Source organism: Neodiprion lecontei, chromosome 2 (genome assembly GCF_021901455.1).
Source record: "Neodiprion lecontei isolate iyNeoLeco1 chromosome 2, iyNeoLeco1.1, whole genome shotgun sequence".
In the NCBI taxonomy this organism is placed as follows: Eukaryota; Metazoa; Arthropoda; class Insecta; order Hymenoptera; family Diprionidae; genus Neodiprion; species Neodiprion lecontei.
This window is the reverse complement of record NC_060261.1, coordinates 15,656,873-15,676,947: the sequence shown is the minus strand read 5'-3', so window position 1 is coordinate 15,676,947 and position 20,075 is coordinate 15,656,873. Positions and strand designations below refer to the sequence as shown.

General features: G+C 35.3%; 3 protein-coding genes across 7 annotated transcripts; 2 read left to right on the top strand and 1 right to left on the bottom strand.

Moving 5' to 3' along the window:
- Positions 1–1,077: 1,077 nt before the first annotated feature.
- On the top strand, positions 1,078–4,478 carry LOC107223323 (ionotropic receptor 75a-like). 2 transcript variants are annotated; one of them, XM_015662973.2, is made up of 9 exons: positions 1,078–1,534; positions 1,610–1,779; positions 1,924–2,232; positions 2,334–2,461; positions 2,675–2,845; positions 3,207–3,415; positions 3,486–3,700; positions 3,774–4,048; positions 4,124–4,478. In XM_015662973.2, exons 1-9 carry the CDS (start codon positions 1,402–1,404, stop codon positions 4,338–4,340), a joined length of 1,827 nt encoding a protein of 608 aa, XP_015518459.2. In that variant the 5' UTR covers positions 1,078–1,401; the 3' UTR covers positions 4,341–4,478. The 2 variants fall into 2 exon arrangements, with proteins under 2 accessions (XP_015518459.2, XP_046586236.1); XM_046730280.1 differs by lacking the exon at positions 1,078–1,534 and having other exon boundaries at positions 1,770–1,779; positions 2,099–2,232.
- A 1,429-nt stretch (positions 4,479–5,907) lies between these two features.
- Positions 5,908–12,043, bottom strand: LOC107223333 (methionine--tRNA ligase, cytoplasmic). 2 transcript variants are annotated; one of them, XM_015662983.2, is made up of 16 exons: positions 11,840–12,043; positions 11,483–11,634; positions 11,288–11,404; positions 11,039–11,188; positions 10,608–10,730; positions 10,101–10,216; positions 9,903–10,019; positions 9,780–9,818; positions 9,522–9,686; positions 9,156–9,432; positions 8,359–8,740; positions 8,064–8,277; positions 7,026–7,262; positions 6,607–6,949; positions 6,286–6,519; positions 5,908–6,158 (listed from the first exon to the last, which is right to left on the bottom strand). In XM_015662983.2, exons 1-16 carry the CDS (start codon positions 11,940–11,942, stop codon positions 6,006–6,008), a joined length of 2,922 nt encoding a protein of 973 aa, XP_015518469.1. In that variant the 5' UTR covers positions 11,943–12,043; the 3' UTR covers positions 5,908–6,005. The 2 variants fall into 2 exon arrangements, with proteins under 2 accessions (XP_015518469.1, XP_046587167.1); XM_046731211.1 differs by having other exon boundaries at positions 10,101–10,201.
- Positions 12,044–12,911: 868 nt separating this feature from the next.
- Positions 12,912–19,477, top strand: LOC107223339 (zinc finger protein 808). Of its 3 annotated transcripts, none has more exons than XM_015662993.2 (5): positions 12,912–13,011; positions 13,634–14,963; positions 15,600–15,756; positions 15,844–16,376; positions 17,084–19,477. In XM_015662993.2, the coding sequence occupies exons 2-5, from the start codon at positions 13,951–13,953 to the stop codon at positions 18,024–18,026; spliced, it is 2,646 nt and encodes an 881-aa protein (XP_015518479.2). In that variant the 5' UTR covers positions 12,912–13,011; positions 13,634–13,950; the 3' UTR covers positions 18,027–19,477. The 3 variants fall into 3 exon arrangements, with proteins under 3 accessions (XP_015518479.2, XP_046587296.1, XP_046587297.1); XM_046731340.1 differs by having other exon boundaries at positions 12,912–13,096; XM_046731341.1 differs by lacking the exon at positions 17,084–19,477 and adding an exon at positions 16,761–17,047.
- Positions 19,478–20,075: the final 598 nt, after the last annotated feature.

Sequence of the window (20,075 nt, the reverse complement as noted above, 5' to 3'; positions counted from 1 at the left end):
ACTGGACTCAGTTTTATTATATTACCTTTAAAGAATTATTGTGATCCAATTGCCCAAGGTATCTAAAAAGTTGATAAATCAATCATAATCAGCTAAGCTAAGAATAAAAATTAACGATCTTCGAATCGTGATACTTGTTTGTGTTAACTTTTCAAAGTCACTCACTAAGCTCTGCATATTCTCGTATAATCTAATGTGTATTATTTCCCAACTGTAGTTAGTCTATTAATTGAGTAATATTAAACTTGGATTCGTTTAAAAACTTCTCTGATTGTAAGCGACAACCGTCTATATATGTGGTATTTTAGTCAGAAGTTCGAATCCGAAAGGTGAGAAATTCATTTACTTGTCGATTTTCTGCATTTTCAGGTTTGGCCGGTTAAAATTACCTGATTATCCATTTTCTTTGAACTATTTTGGTCGGGTAATTACTTTAGCCAGTTAACTTTCAGCGAATTAGCCAAGTAAACCGTCTTGGCCGGTATTGCGCATGCGCGGCGGCGAGTTCGCGCACCGAGCGAGGCTGCCCGAGCTGCGTAGAAGCGAGCGTGGCATTTGCGGCTCGAGCTCCGAATAGCGCAGATATCGGACCAGTTCGTCTTCGCAAAAAAAAACTACGATAGCCCCTCGTACATCACACACTACTACCAGAAGGTCTATAATGTAACTAAATCGAATCTGTACCAGAAGATCATATCAAAAATAAAGTTTTTATCTCTTATATACACTGGACGCTAATTCCGTTTCGCGTACAGCAAGAATTGAACAACTATATATCGGATATTTCACTCGTGACCAGTCCACTGCAATAATCGATATTATAATGCATCTAATAATTATATGAGGTATTTCTTGTGATTCGTTTTGCATGTAATGAAACTTTTTTAAGAACAGTTTTTCCCCCAAGTATCAGTGTACTTCAGTAGTGATGAAAATAGTCTGTGATGGAGTTGAACTTCAGTACTTTTGTACTCCAGTCGTGCAGTATAGTAACCGTATTTGCTTTACTTTCAGGTAAAATAGAATCTGTGTGAATTATGAAAGCAACTAGAGCTTTGATCAAATATGACAGATACTAACTTATCACACCAAGATTCACCTCGCTAAACATACCTATCGCATTTGACGTACAGTGAAACTGTCAGTACAAACTGAATCGGAAATGAGTTTGCGGTAATCGAATGTAAACTTGATACTAATACATGATTCCCACAAGTCGAGGTTCGTACTGTTTCCTGAAACAAATTAGCACAATCGTTTCAACCGCAGTGCGAATTGATCTGTATCTATTCATTTTTAAATTATCCCTTCTATACGAAATATATGAAAATTGTGAGATACTAATGTTGATAAACGCGAGCTCCCAAACATAGTAACACCATACACCATCAAGCACGGACGATGCAAGTACAATGGTTCACATTTTTCACTCTGATAGCGAGATTATTTGCTGCGAGAAACGAACTGGCGAGAGATTATTTTTTCTACAAGCAAGTGCCGAGTGTCGTTGCCTTCTTGTGTGAACACGCGTCACGTAAGATTTCCTTCATTATTTCACCTCGAACGTACTTGGACAGTCTGTTTATTAACCCGATTTCATTGATCGTAGGTGATTTGGAATTTAACAAGATGCTGAGCAGCGAAGGAATGAGAGTGGCAATTTTCTACCCTGGGTTCGAATTCTCTCTGGAAAAAGTGATGGCTGCAACCTATTCGCAATTTGGAGTTTTTCTGGATTTAAATTGCGGAAGTGAATACAGTGAGTTCATTTTGACAGAGGTAAGCTATTGTAGACATCTTGAGAATATCAAGCGAAGTAAAAACGATTTAAGTCAATTAGGTATAATGTTGAAACTATCATCTTTGAACTAACTAAACTTGAATTGAAGAATATTGTGACAATTTTTGAGTTGGAATGTACAGAGTTCGAAACTTCGAACCTTCAACGACTCCTACATCTGGCTATTATTTGGTGAAAACCTGAATGAAAGTGTAGACTTACTACATGATGAAACATTTAGTATTGGCACTGATTTGGTTATTGCCACACCGAGGCTTAATGAATATACCTTGTACGACGTTTACAACCCGGCCAAAGAACGGGGCGGGAAACTGAATGTTACAGAACTTGCTTCTTGGCATAATGAGACAGGGTTCAACGTCACCTTGAATCAAGAGAAATACCAGAGAAGAGCAAATTTTCATGGATTGCAGCTGAAAGTAATTGCTGTTGTAAGTTCGATGCAGCTTTAATGCCTCGTGTGCGGTATGTTCACTTACTTGGCCGCCGTTGATGATCGTGAAAAAAAGGGTTGAATTACGGTGATTTTTAGACACAATACAGACCCGATGATATGAGCATTGAAGAATACTTGCAAGATCACACTACAAAAGCATTGGACAGTATGACTAAGTTCGGGTTTGCCATTTTATCGCATTTGGGAGATATTTTCAACTTCACGTAAGCCAATTGAACTAATAGGTATACATATATGATACTCCCGTACGTTATTATTTGACCACAAGAATTTAGGTAAAGTAGACAATTAAGTGCTTTCAGATGTTCGTAGAATATAAGGTACTGTCAAGGATATTTACTCTATGAACAGAAATGATGAAATTTAAAAGCCGTTACTGGATGCACATTATTTTACTACAAACATTCTACATATAGAATGGACATTGAAGAGACAAGCTTTTGGGACCAAGTGACTGAAAACGGTACACATCTTGGCATGGTGGGGATTCTTCATCGAAGTGAAGCCGACATTTCGGCTACTCCAGCGCTTCTATTCAAAGAACGTGCAATCCTAATTAAGGCCATTCATCCTGTTTGGCCATGGAGGTATACTAGGGTGTACCAAAAAAAAATTAATATTTTCAAACCCCCATCAAAATTTCGATAGAGCATCTCAAATAGAATATTTCAGCCAAATATGATATTCTTTCGCGTAAACGGCTTGACTTATAAACTGTTCAAATACAGATTCTTATAGGAAATTTTACGCTCTATAAAAAAGTACCAAGATAATATTTTCTTAACTCTAACCGATGAAGAGATGGGCGGTTCGAAAATAATTTTTTTTTTTTTAGCCCAACCTAAGGCGAATACATTGAACCTAATCTTAACGCGGCTATTAAGCTCCATCCTGTATAAAATATTCTTACTTTTTCGATTAAATCTTAATTTTTTACGGTCATGACAGAACCTGCTTCATGTTTCGATCAATGGCATCGAGGGTAAGCGATGAGTTTATTCGTCCATTTTCCACGAAATCTTGGATCGTTACCGCAGTTGTAGTTACGATTTCCGTAATTGTACTGGGTCTGACTTTGAAAGTTGAGCTTGTCAAGGACCGATTCAACACCTGGATTGAAGTAGGATTTGTCGCAACGGGTATCATGTGTCAGCAAGGTGAATGAATTGTAAAAGCCTGGAACGCAGGAGCTGGTTTTAACATTGTATGTGACATATCTTCTCGCAGGCTCACTGCTCGTTCCTACGTCCATTTCTAGCCGATTAGTGGTATTGAATTTGCTATACTTCAGCATCTTGATTTACAACTATTATTCGGCGAGTGTTGTATCTGCTCAACTGAATCAACCGCTGGAAAAAATGAACGACTCAATGCACCAGCTTGCACAGTCTAATTTACAGATTGCAGCGGAACCAATTACGTACACGAACTTCGGATTGACGGTAAATTCAATATGTTTGTTGCACTTTTACATCGTACCAGATAACGAAGCGATGCCTGTAAATTTACTGTTAGGCTCAAAAAGACTGGGAGATCAAGGAGTTCTACGTCAAGCGATGGAAACCTCTGGCAGACAGAACGCGATACATTCCGCTGGAAGAAGGATTCGCAAGGGTTGCTAAGGGTGGCTTCGCTTACCACACAGATCCAAACACCGGGTATCCTTATGTAGAGAGATTGTTTACCAACCAAATGATCTGTGAACTAACGGAAGTTCACCTATTTCGACCTCAGATGATGTCACTGTCGGGTAGACACAACAGTCCTTTCACTGAAATGGCAAAGATTGGGTAACAAGTCAGACAAATGAACTCAACAGTATCTTGGTCGAAACAATAATTGTTTTCTGGTGTATTTTGTTCCAGTGCATTGAAGCTATCAAGCGCAGGACTCTTGACTCGGCAACAAAAACGCTGGATGGCTCGAAAGCCAATGTGCATCCGTGACTCTTTCATACTACAAAGTATTTCCATCTTAACAACGGCACCTGCGTTTATCATTTTGTTCGTTGGTATTTTTCTGGCCTCAATGATTTGCCTTTGGGAAAATCTGATCTTCAAATCACAAGATTCTTCAAAATAAAATTAATTTTGATCATTTATTATTGCACCCGGCACGTGTCATTGATGCTTGTTGTTAGATACAATGAGAAATTTTACCTCTTAACTTAAAATTTTGAACTAATTAAGCAGAAATGTAATCCTGAAGAAACATGTTTTAAAGTGGTACAAATTAAGAATTCATTCTGATTCTCAATGCTTTTTTAATTCCCTTTTTTGCTACGTTTGACTGATAATCAAACACGCATGATTCGTTCTCAATCTCTCTTTCGTATTCAAAACAAAGACAAAGAAAAAGAAAAACATTGGGCACGCTATTCTCAATGATTAGGATTTGATTAGGATTAGTTTATAAAACAGGCCTGAACTGTCTGATTGAAATAATCGAAATATGCGTCTGATTGCGTACACAACATAATAATAGACTTAGCAATATTCATTACATACAATGAAAATGCAACAAAGCGTGTGGAATTTAAATATTTTTTTCCAACACCCGCACCGAAAGTTCTGTATTATGCACTGTCCACAGGCACTTAAGGAAATCTTGTAAACAGTCGTGCGAGAAAACTTTCTCACACCGCTAGCAGCCAATAGCGTTGCAGAAAAGTTTTTCACACCACTACCGCTGTTTAAATAGTAAATTGCAGAAGTAGTGCGCAAAATAAGTGATTCCCGCACGAGTTGAGTTTATCGCCCTAGCCTAGCGAGTACGCGTACTTATTTGGGTAGGTAAAATGGAAATTTGCGCACGGAGTCAGGAAAAATACTATATTCGCATGAGGACTGGAATCAATATAAATGCGCCTTTCCAATTTGTGCCAATGATGGTGAACGCGAATGAAACAACATGCTTGCTAAGTAGTAGAAATGATACTTGGAAAATTCAAATAACACAAGCTGATATATCACATTTTGAGAAAAGGATGTTTGGTACGTTCAGAAATACTTAAATTCTGGTGGTTTGGACTGATTCTAATATTTTTAATCTCATTTTGCTCATCAGCTATGTCTCCATAAATGGTCTATAAATTATTCAAGAAATTTAACGTTATCGTATAGTTAGAACGTGCAAATGTTATTGCAGACGAAAATCTGTTTTACCGTACTTACAAAAATTCATTTTTATCCACTCTGGAGATAACGATTTATAGAAAAACATTTTAGTCGATCTTTGGAGATCTCTATGGTAAACAAAATAAGCCTAAGACATGAGAATGGAATCAGAAGTACCAGAATATTACTCGAGTATTCTGAACATTGCTAAAATCTCTTGTGAAATTGTTGATACCTTAACTTGTGTTATTCAAATTCGTTACAGATCGTTTCTATTACATTGCAGGGATGTTGTTCCATTAGTATTCATAATCTTTCGCATGAATAATACTATTGAAGATTTTCTAAACGGTTTTCTCTCTTTTCCTAACTGATGATTCAGACACGCCGCATGAATCATCCATAAAATTATGTTTGCTATATTGAATTTCTTACGGTTCCAACGGGAATTTTGAACCTTAATGAAAATAATTGATCACATGCATTCATCTTGCAGAAATATTTAGAAAGGGAGAAAAATAAATGCAGACAAGTTTCATGTATAAAAACAAATACTGTTTTTTAAATAATTTATTGAATCTCACATTAAATAATTTATTGAATCTCGCAGTAAAGTATTCTCGAAGTGAAACTATTTTTTCTTCTTTGACTTTTTGTCATTGGCGGCCGAGACCGGAGCACCGGTTATGCTGGCTAATTGCTTCTTTAAATTAAGTAAAATTTCCACTTCCGGTTGCCAGACACTTTTATCGCCCTTGGTTTTCAAGTCCCTAACGAGAAGTCCCTAAACAAAACACAGTTGCACAAAATATCAATACGCTAACAGTCAGAAAAATTTTCAGTAATGGTTTCAATTATTTAACACACAATTTATTTTCCTTTTGTGTCCAGTAAAATTGCAAAATACATACTTGCTTCGCAATTGCAGCTTCTAGAGTAGCAACGTCTTGTCCACCATCTCCGTTTAGTTCAGAGGTTGCAGCAGATACAGACTTCTTTGCATTCACTGGCGTCGACTGACTGTTAATTTTTGCTGTGGAAGAGGTGAGTTCAGCCAGCTGTTTTTTCAGTTGCAGTAGGATTTGAACTTGCGGTTGCCAAATAGTTTTGTCTCCTTTAGCTTTCAAATCTCTTACAAGCAAGCCCTATGAAAAAATAATAATACTGATAATGATCAAAGTATGTTCTTTGTCCTTACATCCTCATGTCAGGAAGTTGGCTGAATCACAGACCTGCTTGACAATCGCAGCTTCTAATGCAGCAGTATCTGTTGCAGCAGCAGGGATAACTGATTTTAGTTCTCGGGATGGTGAGTCTTGTTTACCAGCATATTTTTTCCTCAACAATTCAACTTGTTGATCTTCAATTTTACTGAAAAGTGGCGATGGTTTTCCTATCTTATGCCCGGCTGGTAAAAAGGTCATAATAGTGTCCGGAATGTAGCCGTAGCTGATTTTATCCAGGCCCAATTGCGCTCGCAATTCACGAGATGTACTGGGCATGTATGGGCCCAACAATGCAGATAGAAGACAGGCCAAATTTGAGCAGACGCCAATGACAGTACCGGCCTTTTTTCTGTTCAAATGCAAAAAATTTGATTATGAAAGAAACTGCAAAATCAGTTACATTTTTTGTCACTGCATTAACTTACTTGTCGTCGTCAGAGCCCTTGATTTTGACCCAAGGTTCTTGTGATTGCATGTACTGATTTCCGTGTTTGGATATCGCTAAAATGTGTCTGAGAGCGTCTCTCATCTTTGCTTTCTCCAATGCTGCCACATACTGTGAAAGTTCTCTTTGGGCAAGAGCAAGTACAATGAGATCGTCTTCCCGAAGTTCCATCGGTGGGACTTTGGATCCAAAGTTTTTCTCAGCAAAGGTCAGCGCTCTTAAGATAAACAGAGAAATGTCATCAGTATTGTCTTATTGCACCCAGTAAACTACAAAAGATTATAATCTATTAAAACAAATTCGGTTTGATGTTTGCCCATCCAAACTTTATAAGAAAACTGATTATGTAGTATCAAATCAATTATTTCCTAGCTTTGAATATGCCTCTAGTGATTTGGTTCTTTTTTATATTTTTATATTTCAACTCTATCGCAGTTTCAATTCAATCCAATCTGTAATATACCATTCTTTTTATCCATTCCTATTTGATTCGTTCATACAAATTAAAATTCACCTGTAGTGGAGTTCGAATACGTCTTGAGCAATTCTATATTCATATCCATTTGTTTCTATTTGAATATTGCGACAATTGGAATCTGTGTAAATCTGTCACTAACATTAGCACTTTTCTAGTTGTCTATTGGAAACTTTTAGCGATAATTAATTCAATTGCTATAAACTTAGTTCAATCCGTGATGAAAGTTTCGGAATGTTTTTGCAGTCTCGAATATGATTCTTGAAGCACTTTGAGTTACGCTCTATTTATGATTACTTGATTCTCAAACCTGTAACAATACCTGTCAATCCATTCTATTTAATAACCACTCATTCATTGGTAAAAAAACACATTCAATTGTAAATTTGAAATCGAAAAAATGGATTTGTTCGGATTTAAATATTCTATTGTTTTCAATTGTTTAAAATCCGCTTTTGTTCAATAAGTGGACTTGGCAAATTGTTTGCAAAATTATTGATCGACCTTTGATCTTGAGGGTGCACAAAATTATTTTTCACTCACCTGTTGACAAAATTACCAAGATTGTTGAGTAATTCGCTATTATTTTTTGTAGCCAGGTCGACCCAATTGAAGTTAGAATCCTGACTTTCTGGCCTTATGTAAGCGAGGTAAAATCGCCATACATCAGCTGGAATGCCCGTGTCTCTAGCATCGGTTCCAAACACGCCGATGCCTCGGGATTTCGAGAATTTTGTATCCTCGTAATTCAAGTACTCTAGAAATGAAATATGTGACGTTTGAAATCCCTAATTTTCACAAATATTCGATGACTGGACGTCTATCAACTTTTACCCACCAATTGCCATAATGTGGTTTACTAATGTGTGTCCATTGTCGGCAGCCAACAACGATGCTGGAAACATAATTGCGTGAAATGGAACGTTATCTTTCGCCATAAATTGGTACAAGCTCACGTCATGGTCCTTCGGCTTCCACCATTGCTCGTAATCCTTCGTGTACCGTTTCGTAATACTTATGTAACCAACTGGCGCATCGAACCAAACGTAAAATACTTTTTTTTTATACTCCTCGATCGGCACGGGTATGCCCCATTTCAAATCTCGCGTTATACAGCGTGGCTTCAGACCGTCACGCAGCCAAGGTTTTGCAACAACTCTTGCTGTTGGCGACCATTCGCCTTCGGTTTTCGCAGCCCACTTCTTTAATATTGGTTCTATCTGAACAAAATTTTTTCCATTTTTGAAAGGAATTTAATAAGGGCAAACAACGCGGACAATCTACGCACTGACAGATATAGAGATGTTTGAGTTAAAAATTCTTAAGTGGTTCATCTATATTTCAAGTGAATCAAGGTAAAAATCGCAAAAAATTTGTGTGATAACTGAATTTCAAAGTGGAAAATCTAAATTTCGAACTTTCTGTGCAATACAGTAAACGGGTTTCAAAGGACAATCTCATAAAAGGATATATTTGCTTCAGGCAAATCGCGATAAAATTGAAATCCGATGATCTGATGTAAAGTAAGAAAAGTGGGATATTCCCAAGCTTGCGATGTTTAAAATTCAAATATTTTAACTTTCGATATCGTACAACAAACATGTTTTTAACGATAACTTGAAAAAGTAGATTTACTTTAGGCAAATCGAGGAAAAATTGCACCGATGGTTTAATAACCGGCGAATTATTGCACACTTTACATCGCGGGTTCAACAATTCAGTGGCATTCACAAGATGACCACATCCATCGCATTGATCTCCGCGAGCATCTTCGTACTTGCAGCCTGGACAAGTTCCCTCTACAAATCTGTCCGCTAAAAACCTGTCGCATTTTTCGCAAAGCAATTGATCAATTGTTTCCATGTTTATGAATCCTTTGTCTTTCAGCCTGAGGAATAGAGATTGCACAATTCTGGAAAGAGAAGTTTTTGCGAAGCATTAACACGACTATTATCCTTCTTTTAACTACCTTGCGAAATTACAAATGCTTCAACATCTTACTCTGTTTGTTCAGGAGTTGTTGTACGTCCAAAGTAATCAAACCCTATGCTGAACCATCGATATATATCATTGTGAATACTGAAAAACTTGTCACAAATTTGTTGTGGTGTCATATTCTCTTCAACCGCTTTAGCCTCTGTAGCTGTACCGTATTCGTCAGTACCACTGTGTGAACAGATTAACTGTGAATATAACTTTGCAGATATAAATATGGATATAGGAAGAAAATATTTCTCGACATAAAGAACAAAGATTTACCTAATGTACAGCGTATTATAATTTCTTTGCCTGCAATACCTGCAAGATAAATTGAGCCACATTTAACATTAATTCAACAAGATAAAGTGGCTGATGTCAGCATTGATGTATGTACACACAAACCTGGCAAAAATATCACCAGACAGAACACATCCGATAATATTTCCAAGATGAGGCACATTGTTGACGTAAGGAAGAGCTGATGTTATCAGAATATTCTTTTCCCCTTTCTTAGGAAGTCTGTTGCAAAAAGAAGGAAAACAGTGCTGTGAGAATGCTTAATATCTTTCGGTTATTGTCTTTATAGTTTATGACACTCACACAGGATACGATGGCTCTTTAAGATTAGGATAATCTTTGGATGTCCAATTTTTCTTAACATTCAGTATTTCCTCTTCGCTGATGGAAGCTACTTCTTTCTCCTTTGGTGTATTTACCTGAGAGAGCAAATTGTAGTCACTATCATAGTCAAAAATCACACGTTTGCCCATTTTGATACTTTTACAAATAATTACTCACATGATATTACGACAAAAGGACAGCAGCGGAAAAAATCGATTAGTTTTTAACTTGAGTTCCTCGTTTTATACTCGACTAGTATAATTTTATAAATACGCAGTTACAAGAACTAATAGTTCTACAACAATATCGGTCTGAATATCCAATTATATTACAATCATTTTCATCAGTAAACGTAAATTTAGCAGTAAGTGAGATAGCAGCTGGGATAAAGGTCAAAAGGGAATACAAGATTTTAGTAGTGAAAGAAATCATTTTTTTTTTGCTCAAATTCCGAGATTGTGTTACTGCAATATTTTAAGCACTTACCTCATTTGATAATTGTTTATTCAAGGTTCCTCCTGTGTATGAATTAAGTGGAAACCACGAAGCAGCCTGTATACTGCCTATCGCGTTCATACCTCTTTCAAACTTAAATTCTTTCAATGATTCCTAAAGAACGTAATGTACAATGTTTTTGATCACTTTAGCACATGGAATGCATCAACTTCTATCTCAGATTTCACCACAATTTTAATTTGTAAGAATAAAAGAATGTCAACATATTTACTGTGGTTATGACGTTTTGTTAGAAAGTACAAAATCAATTACAGAATTCTTAACGGCGAATTGAGTTGTTATTTTGTTTATGCTATTCAAGAGTTGACTGTGAAATTTATATCAATCATAAAGAAATGTAAATAAAGATACTGCTCTTTAAATTCATAATATCCAATGATAATGAACATTGTTACTCTTACCTGAACTACTGGAAGAGATTCAAGATTGTTCAACCATTCTTGGACATGAGGAAACTCTTTGGTTAATTCCTTACTGACTTCAACGGCTGCTATTGTCGACCACAAAGAAACCCAAATAGAAACATCAGCCACTGACAAAACAGTATTGGTCTAGATAAAGAAAAGAACTTAAGTTGAACAAACTGAGCTAGATGCGTATTGAACAAAATTGAGATTTCTTAAATTTACTAAAATGTAATACAACAATACCTCTATCAAACGCTCTTTGCTTTTCAGGCACCTATTAAACTCTTTTAGCAAAGACCATATCCGAGGTTTATGGGAAGTGTCTAATTTTCCTGAACCCCCGTAAGAAACCAATGCAGGCTATAAATCCGAAAAGTAAATTAGTTTCTGTTCCTGATACCGAATCCAGGATACTTTTTGTGTCAAATACACTAGTACCTGTAACTGAGAAATGTCCCACTCGAGCCATTTGTTAATTAGAACACTAGATTCTTCAGGCGTTGGTATCAAAAACTGAAGCGCTGCGCTAGTGCTGAATAAACTTGACCCCGAAGGCAATTGCAGCGATGGTAAATATCCTAATACAGCGTCTGAAAAAAAAGGTGATCAATAATAGAATCTTTATTCAATTCACCGCCATTTTCAGGATAATTTGCTACACACGTGATGTATGCAAACGCATTTCAATTTTCGTGTTATTTTTATAGCAAATTTTATAGACTAATCTGGATTACTAGCAAGCTTTTGTGAATTTTTGACGTTTCGAAACACCAGTTGATAGGTTATACTACAAACCTCGACATGACACTGTGTTTATTTCAACACTCTGCTGGGCTAATTTCAAACCGATAATCAATTTCAACGCGTTCGGATTATTATCGTTTGTCAGTATAATCATTTTTCTAATAAATTAATAAATATCTGCAATAAATAGTCAAATATGGTAATTGTAGAACCAATACACGTGTTACGCTGTTGTACTATTGTCCAATTCTACAAACCTTACAAACTAATCATCTTTACATATGATCTTTACACAACGTTGACAAAAATCTTTAAAGTCTATGGTGATTTGATTGGCAGGATCTAACGGAATAGACCAATCATATCACTTATTATCATGTGCCAGAAGATCAACGTAAAAGAAAAATGCCCGAGAACCACTGATATCAGTGCCGAGAACACGGTCGTGTATACAGATCTTGTAACTCTAGTGGAGAGGGTGTTCCGCTTTACGGGCCTGTTTTCCATAGTTCTCATATTTACCGCTAGAGTCGCATGTTGAAAAGAGTTTTGTTAATGAACCGCACACACGTGGAGACTAGTTCTGAGTCAAAGATATTGAAATGCAGTGGGCAGTGAATGATCATAGAATAAGAGAAAAAAAAATTACACGATGCAGTGTGAGGATTTTACAGGAGTAACTGATTTTATATGCGTTAAATATTTGACTTAAATTGGATTTACTTTATAGCTAAAAATACAAACAGCAACGTTGGAATTTAATATAATGGAACAAAAAGGAATAATGAAGTTCGCTAGTAATTCTACTGACAACATTCTGAGGCCGTGTTCGTAAATTAGAGAGTCAGAGTCAGAGCTATCCACGAACTTGGAAGCGCAAAAGAGATGAAAGATTGCTGACAGTACTGTCAGTCAATTTTCGAACACGGCCTGAATCGAGTCAGGCTGAAACCATAGTTTGGTTGGCTGTTGGGAGCTTGTCCAGTTTAGCAAACCAATAAATGAACTAGAATCTGAAATGGGACAAGTTCAATTGACCGATTGATTGGCTGTTGAGATCTTGTCCAATTCCATCCACTAATGAATCGCGCACATTTGATAATTCTCACATCGGTGTAGAAAGTTAGAAATTGAGAAAAGACGGATCAGCCGTTCGTAATTCATTTTTGTGATCGGCTGTGGGGTGGCTATGCCTAATGGATTATCAGGCTGATCCGACGGCGGTAACGGAATAACTTGCAATCTTCATTACCAAACATTCTATTTTAAATTTCTAAAATCATATCCTGATCCATTCTAGTTACCTCGGTATTCTTTTTTTTCAAACGAATTCCATTCCTAATTTGAGATATTTAGTCTCTATTTAATTCACTACCTTTGTTTCTTAAAGTTTTGCTGTCGAACTATGAACTATATTTTTCTGTTTGTTCAGCTGTAATTTATTCCATATTCTCATAATTGTGCATATTATACATGCCCTACACATGTACATGTATATGTATTCTTTGCACCACATTTCTTGTATTATTCTCCCAGAATTCGCTAAATATTAATCCATCCATTCATCCTTATCCCTCACATTATACTCAACCCAACACTATGTAATCAATAATATGGAAATTACGGAAAACTAATACTTGTAAAATATAATTTACATTTCTTGTCAAAAGTAGTAATTGTTATGGATCTCCTGTTTCCAGAAATTCAATTTCATCCGCAAGTTGTCATATTCAAATTCTAAGTTTATGGAATATGAAATATATGAAGTATAATATTTGAGATGCAAGTCTTTGCCATTGAATAACCTGGTGACAAATATGATAATGTAACTCTTCTATGTTCCAGAAAACGATTTATTTCTACGAAATTGGGCTTATCACTGTGATGAATGAAGTTCACATAATTTAAGTAAAAACCAACGAATTTATTCAGATTACTGTTCTACACACTTTTGTCACACAGGAATTGATAAAAAAAAACAATTTCAAATAATACCCAGGAGTGATTTTATGGCAAAATGATTCTAGCAGTTTGCAAGAACAGATTGAAACTGTCATGACTGGAAAGATTTCATAGCCCGTAACAAATCTTGAGGAAAAAAACAGTTGAAAAGCAAGCCAGTAGATTGAAAATTATAGACTAGTCAGCATCTAGCGTTTGTTATGGCCGACGAAATCACTCCGCCGTATGAAGCAAAATCATTGAATGTCGAAAGTAAGAGTAAAGACATATCGATACGGGAGAATCCTTGTTTCACTGAAAGATATTGGGGGGAGAAAGATCCAGATCCTAATCAAGTCGAATGCTTTTTAACAAACCCCAATGAAGCTGAAAAAGATGTTAATAACGAAATCTGCAACAGATTATTGTGCCAAATATGCAATGCCATTTTTAAGGGATCATGTTCAAGACACAACCTTTTGGAACACATAAATTCGATTCATAGTTTTGACATTTTTAACAAAGGTCATAGATGTCATGCTTGTAACCTGGTATTTTACACTTTGAAAGCATTTGAGACGCACAAAAATATTTGTGAAAAGAAATCCACAAGTATTATTTCAATCGAAACCCATTCTCTTGATGGTATCAAAGAAATTGTTGCAATAGACCATGAGAAGAGCAAATCTAATGCAAGAACTGCAGAAAGCGATGCTAAGATTAAAGAAGAAGATGGAAATGAAGATGCAAGTTTCCAAAGTGATTTCTTACCAGATGGAAGAGATGTAAAAGACAATTCTTTCAAATGCTACATCTGTTCCACCATACTTAGAACGACAAGAGATTTCACGTCACATTTGTTAAGTAGGCATAAAAGGGAAATAAGTGAATTGGAGTTTGACGATTTGTCTTACAGATGTAAGAAATGCACGTTGACATTTCCAAACTTGCTTTTGTTGCGGTCGCATTTCTTCAAAAAACACACTACACTGGTTATCTACAGATGTATTGTATGTCATGTTACATTGAGGTCTAAAAAATCTTTAAAAATTCATTTCAACAACGCCCATGCCCAGAAAACCAAAGAACTACAGCCATGCGATGAATGTGGGAAAGAGCTGTCAAACCTCAGAGCTCTTAAAGCTCATATTAGATTGAAACATAGTCCTAATAATAACAAACAAGGTTTTCGATGCAGGCTTTGCAAGCAGAAATTCGACTCAAAGGAGAGCAGGTGCGCACCTCGATTTTGAATTTTGTAATTGTTAGGTGTAGTAAAAAAAAACGAAATCACTCAAAACTTTTTTTAGAAATATTTCAGAAGTGTAACATTTCTTTTAACAGATTGGCGACAAAATCTGTATGATTTTCGAAAAAAGTTTGAATTATTTCTATTACGTCTGATGGGTTTTGAGAAATTATAGAAAGTTTCTGCAAAGCACTCGTATATTCTTTCTGAACTTCATTTTCTAAAAGAATTATCTCGTTACCGAAAACTGAGACAGATGTTTGAGAGAAATTGGAAATTCTTAGAATACAACTGAAATTAATTTTTCTGTAATGTAGTTGTAAATATCTGAACGCATTTGTAGAAGAATATCTTCAATAAAATTAGAATTATTAAAACATTTTAGAAAATTACGAGAAGTATTAGGATTTTTTTATAAATCTACTGAAATTAATTTCCTACACGGAAATTAAGGTATTTCTACCACAGAATTCTGAGAGATTATTATAATTTGTTAGGAACTTTTTAAAATATTTGAGAAACTGCTATAAATTTACATTCTGAGTAAAACCGTGTTGCTGCAAACAATTCCACTATGAGATACTATATCGAACCAATACTGTTACTGTTTTTTTCTTTCAGGAAAGTTCATTACGAAGAACATCATCTGGGAGAAAGTCCGTTTGTATGCACAGATTGTGGAAAAGGATTTTCAAGCAAATCTGGCCTTTATGGACACCGTCAGCTTCATAAAACCGACAAATCTTCCACTTGTCCATATTGTGAAAAGATATTTAACGTGAGTTGCACTACACATTGTGCAATATATGATGATATCAGAAGTTATAAAAATCATCATCCCTTTGTTCTTTTTAACATTTTTCAGAGAAGGGACAGCTACCATGAACATATACTGATCCATGTTGGACCAAAGCATCGCTGTCCACATTGCCCAAAAGAGTTTGTTCAACGCAGTAATTTAGTTCGTCACATCAGGATTCACACAGGGCAGAAGCCATACACCTGCACATTTTGTGATAAACGGTTTTCGGACAAAGGCGCGTGTAACTCTCACATTCGTGTGCACACCAAAGAAGAACAATGCGTTTGCTCATATTGCGGTCAAACATTCACCAAAAAACAAAAGCTCAAGTATCACATAAGAAAACACACTGGAGAGGGGTTGTTGAGCTGTGAAATATGCTCTAAATCATTCACCAATTCTTTTGCCCTAAAAGAACACAGGGCCATTCATGACAGGCAAACGCAAACCATTTGCATCGAATGTGGCAAGGCATTCAACAGCGCGAAATACTTGCAGAGGCACGTTGCTCTCGTCCATCAAGAAGCTCCACGCGCTAATATGGCTATCCGGTGTCCAGTTTGTGGCAAAGTATTTTGTCATGAAGGGAGGTTGAAGTAAGTTGTAAAACGGATTTTGAATTATTGAAGAATGGCATTCACTATCTGAATCAGAAGTTAGGAAAACAGGAAAAGAAATTTGAAATACTCTAGCAATGTTATTTTTGCCAATCATAGTGAACACGAATGAAACAGCATCCCTTGACACAACAGAAATAAATCTGAACAAATTCGAGTCACGCAAGTTACAATATAAACAATTTGAGAAGAGGTATTCTTATGTGATTCTGACGTTTTTGAGTTCATTTTCACCGTGAAGATATCCAGAGATTGCTCGAAAAAATTTTTACTCACAATTTTTTTTACAAGTTATCTCCAAACTCAAGTTACCTCCAAAGTGTACAGAACTAAGCTATAATGTGACACTTGAATCTTTTTCAGAGAATATGTGGGGATTTGGTGAGCGAGAAAACTGTGTTCAAAAACATTTGAATCAGATAAAGAAAAACGGTGGTGTAATCGTTTCAAACCTTCTGATTGTAAATACGTTCCTAAAATTGTTGATATCTTAATTAGCTTATGTTATTCGAATTTGATAATATTCATTTTTATTGCACAGCAGGAGTGTTGTTTCGTATGTGTTCATCGCTTTCAACGAAAATAAAGTCCTCCACGTTTTTTAAACGGTTTGTTTGTCGACCTACCCTTTCATTCAAACTGGCCATTCGACTCATGTAATGACTCCCTATCTGAAATTGTTGCAGATCTCATCTCGTTACCCATTTAGGAAAGAAACATTTGCAATGTTTGATTTGCGAAAAACGATATAGTAGCATGAAATCTGTGCGAAATCACTTGCAGCAAAGTCATAACCTGATGCCGGATCAACCGGAATTTAGCAAGTATGTTCGTTCTGCATTTGAAAACGACCAAACGGCAATAACTCCACAACGGCTAAGCCTGCTGTGTTCTTCGAGCGATGAAAAAATTAGTTCCAAGAGTTCAATAAAATTAGATCAACAACGAAGTTCTTGGAATAAGGATACGTTCACAGGAGTTGGGAATGATGGTATCAATCGAAACGAGAGGATCGTTAAGGACGAAATTTCTTTCACTCAAACTGAGGGTATCTTAAATTATAATCATCATGACAAGTTATACTGTAAAACAGAGTTGAATACTTTGGCATCCACAATCCATGCGGATAAATTTTCGCATGAAATCAAAACCGAAATTCTTGATATTCCGGAGGAAATGGTTTTGCAAGACGAAATTACACATTCGTTTGCTGAAAAATGTTCAAGTATTGGAGAAGAACCGACGAAAGTGGGCGCCAAGATGTCTATGAATGAACAGACGTACCCGAAATGGACGCAATCAAATTTAAGTGCAATTATTGAAGAGCGTATGAAGGTAAATGAGGAGCTGTCTAGAATATGTGAAAAACAAATTAATCCTGTGGAAGAACAAATACCAGAAACCGAAGACATTCGTAATTACTTCCAAGAAATGGATCAAGAATCAAAATTGGATTCGAAATATTCCAAAGAGATTAATAGGAGGAGAAAACAGATGCGGACACCTAAGAAATACGTCTCAACAGTCGACACGGGCTTACTTAAGAATAATTTGAATATTATCGTACCAAAACGGGAAAGAGTTGAAGCAATAGCTCGTTCGCTTAAGAAGTCAACCAATACAACATAACCGTCTGTGAAAGAATAACGAGGTAAATTATCGTTGCGATATTTCTTTAAAGTAAGATTTAGATTTTAAGAAAATATGCGTTGTATTAGCGATTCCCCTGGTAAAAGAAGTTCTCAGAAATTTCTTACAATTCTGTTTATAAATTTTGCAGAAATATACTTATTCTGTATTTCACCACTTTTCTGAGAAAATAGTTTTATTATTTCTGGAAAAGTTGAAATTATTCCGATAAAATCGGATGAATTTCCCGAAATTCTAGAAAGTTTTTGGAAGAACATTTATGTTCTTTTAGAATTTCATTTTCTATTTAATTGAAAATCTAAAATACTGCTAATTTTTAAGTTTCTTAAAATTTATGGTTGAATCGAGTTCTATGTGAAAATTGAGTAAATTTTAGGAACAATTCAAATTCTTTCGGAACTCTTTATTTTTTTTTACTGAAAATCTAAAAACTTCAAGTTTTCGACTTTCTGACTATTTCTAACAAAACTCACATTTCTTCAGAACTTTATTACCTCTCACGAATCTGAAACTGTTCCGAGTTCTGGTGTGTCTGCGTATTTTCTGACGAAATCGTGTTACGAAAACCTGGTAAAATCTATGAAAGAAATTATAAATTCTTAGGAAATAGTCGGATTTAATTTTTCCGAACTGCTGCTGAAAAAATTGCACAAATCTGTAGAAAAATATTTTCAACAATCTTTTCACATCAATTTTTAATGAATATCAAGAAAACCATGAAAGTGCTGAAATTAATTTTCTGCATAAAAATTTAAACACTTCAACAACATTTCCAGAAATTAATGAAACTTTTCAGAGAATCATCCGCAGATTTGAGAAACCGTCGTACATTCTGAGTAAATTCATAGAAATTTCTGGAAGTTTCAAAAAATAATTTCACCAGGGAATCGGATTAATGTTCTATGCAAACGCCTGTAATATATTTTCTATACTTATTTGCATACGTCAGGCAGCATTATTTACGAATTTGGAGATCTACCAAATTAACCACAAAGGCCAGTAAATGCATGGTAAAAATATAATTATACAACCATTTACCTTATCAATTAATATTCATAATTATATGCTGTAATAAGCATCAAAGAAAGTACCTAAGACACTACCTCTAAGACTATAATTTACATATTCTGTTTGTATGACGAATCAATCTCCAGTGACAAAAATACAGATGCAAATGAACAATCAGAACGCACTGTACAAACGATTTACATATAATTCATTAATATACGTAATTTAATCTACTGTTACCAAATAAAATCCCAATAATAAAGTCAATTACGCATAGCACCGAAAACGGATACTAAATTGAATATTAAGAACATAAACTTTTACCGTACTTCAAAGAGAAGTCCAGTACAAAAAAAAAAAAAAAAATTAGGACAAAACCTGTGCCAGAAAAACGACCAAAACAATTATTATTATTAGCGAGAGTACATAGTTTGTAACAACGTTAGAAATCGAACTATGTAATATATGATATTATGTATATTAATAGCATTTATTATAAACATATTATATACATACGTGTAGTCGTATACATCATAAACAAATAATTTTTCTAACTTTTACAATTCATATAGATATATGTATATAAAGATATAAATGGAGAAAAACAAAATGAGAACAATTTATAAACGATATTTTGTAAAACAATAATACGATTTTGGATTAAAAAAAAAATGAAGATTCATGTGATCTTGCCAAAATTAATGTATAAAAGACCTGATTCGCCTTAAAAATATCCAGTAACGTTATTTGGTCCAATGATGGGGAACACGAATAAAACGATATCCGTACTGCGAAATCTAAATCAATACAATCAAATTATAATCATACTAGCCAAGATATCAAGAATTTAAGAGAATTTTTTATAGTGAAGACATTCAAGTTGCTTAAACTCTGGTATTTTCGATTTGGTTCTAATATTTTTTACTTATTTTACACACTGAGCAAAATTACACGAGTTTACCTAAAACTTTCATAAAATCTTGCAATATAACAGAATTATAGTGCGCAAATGTAACCACT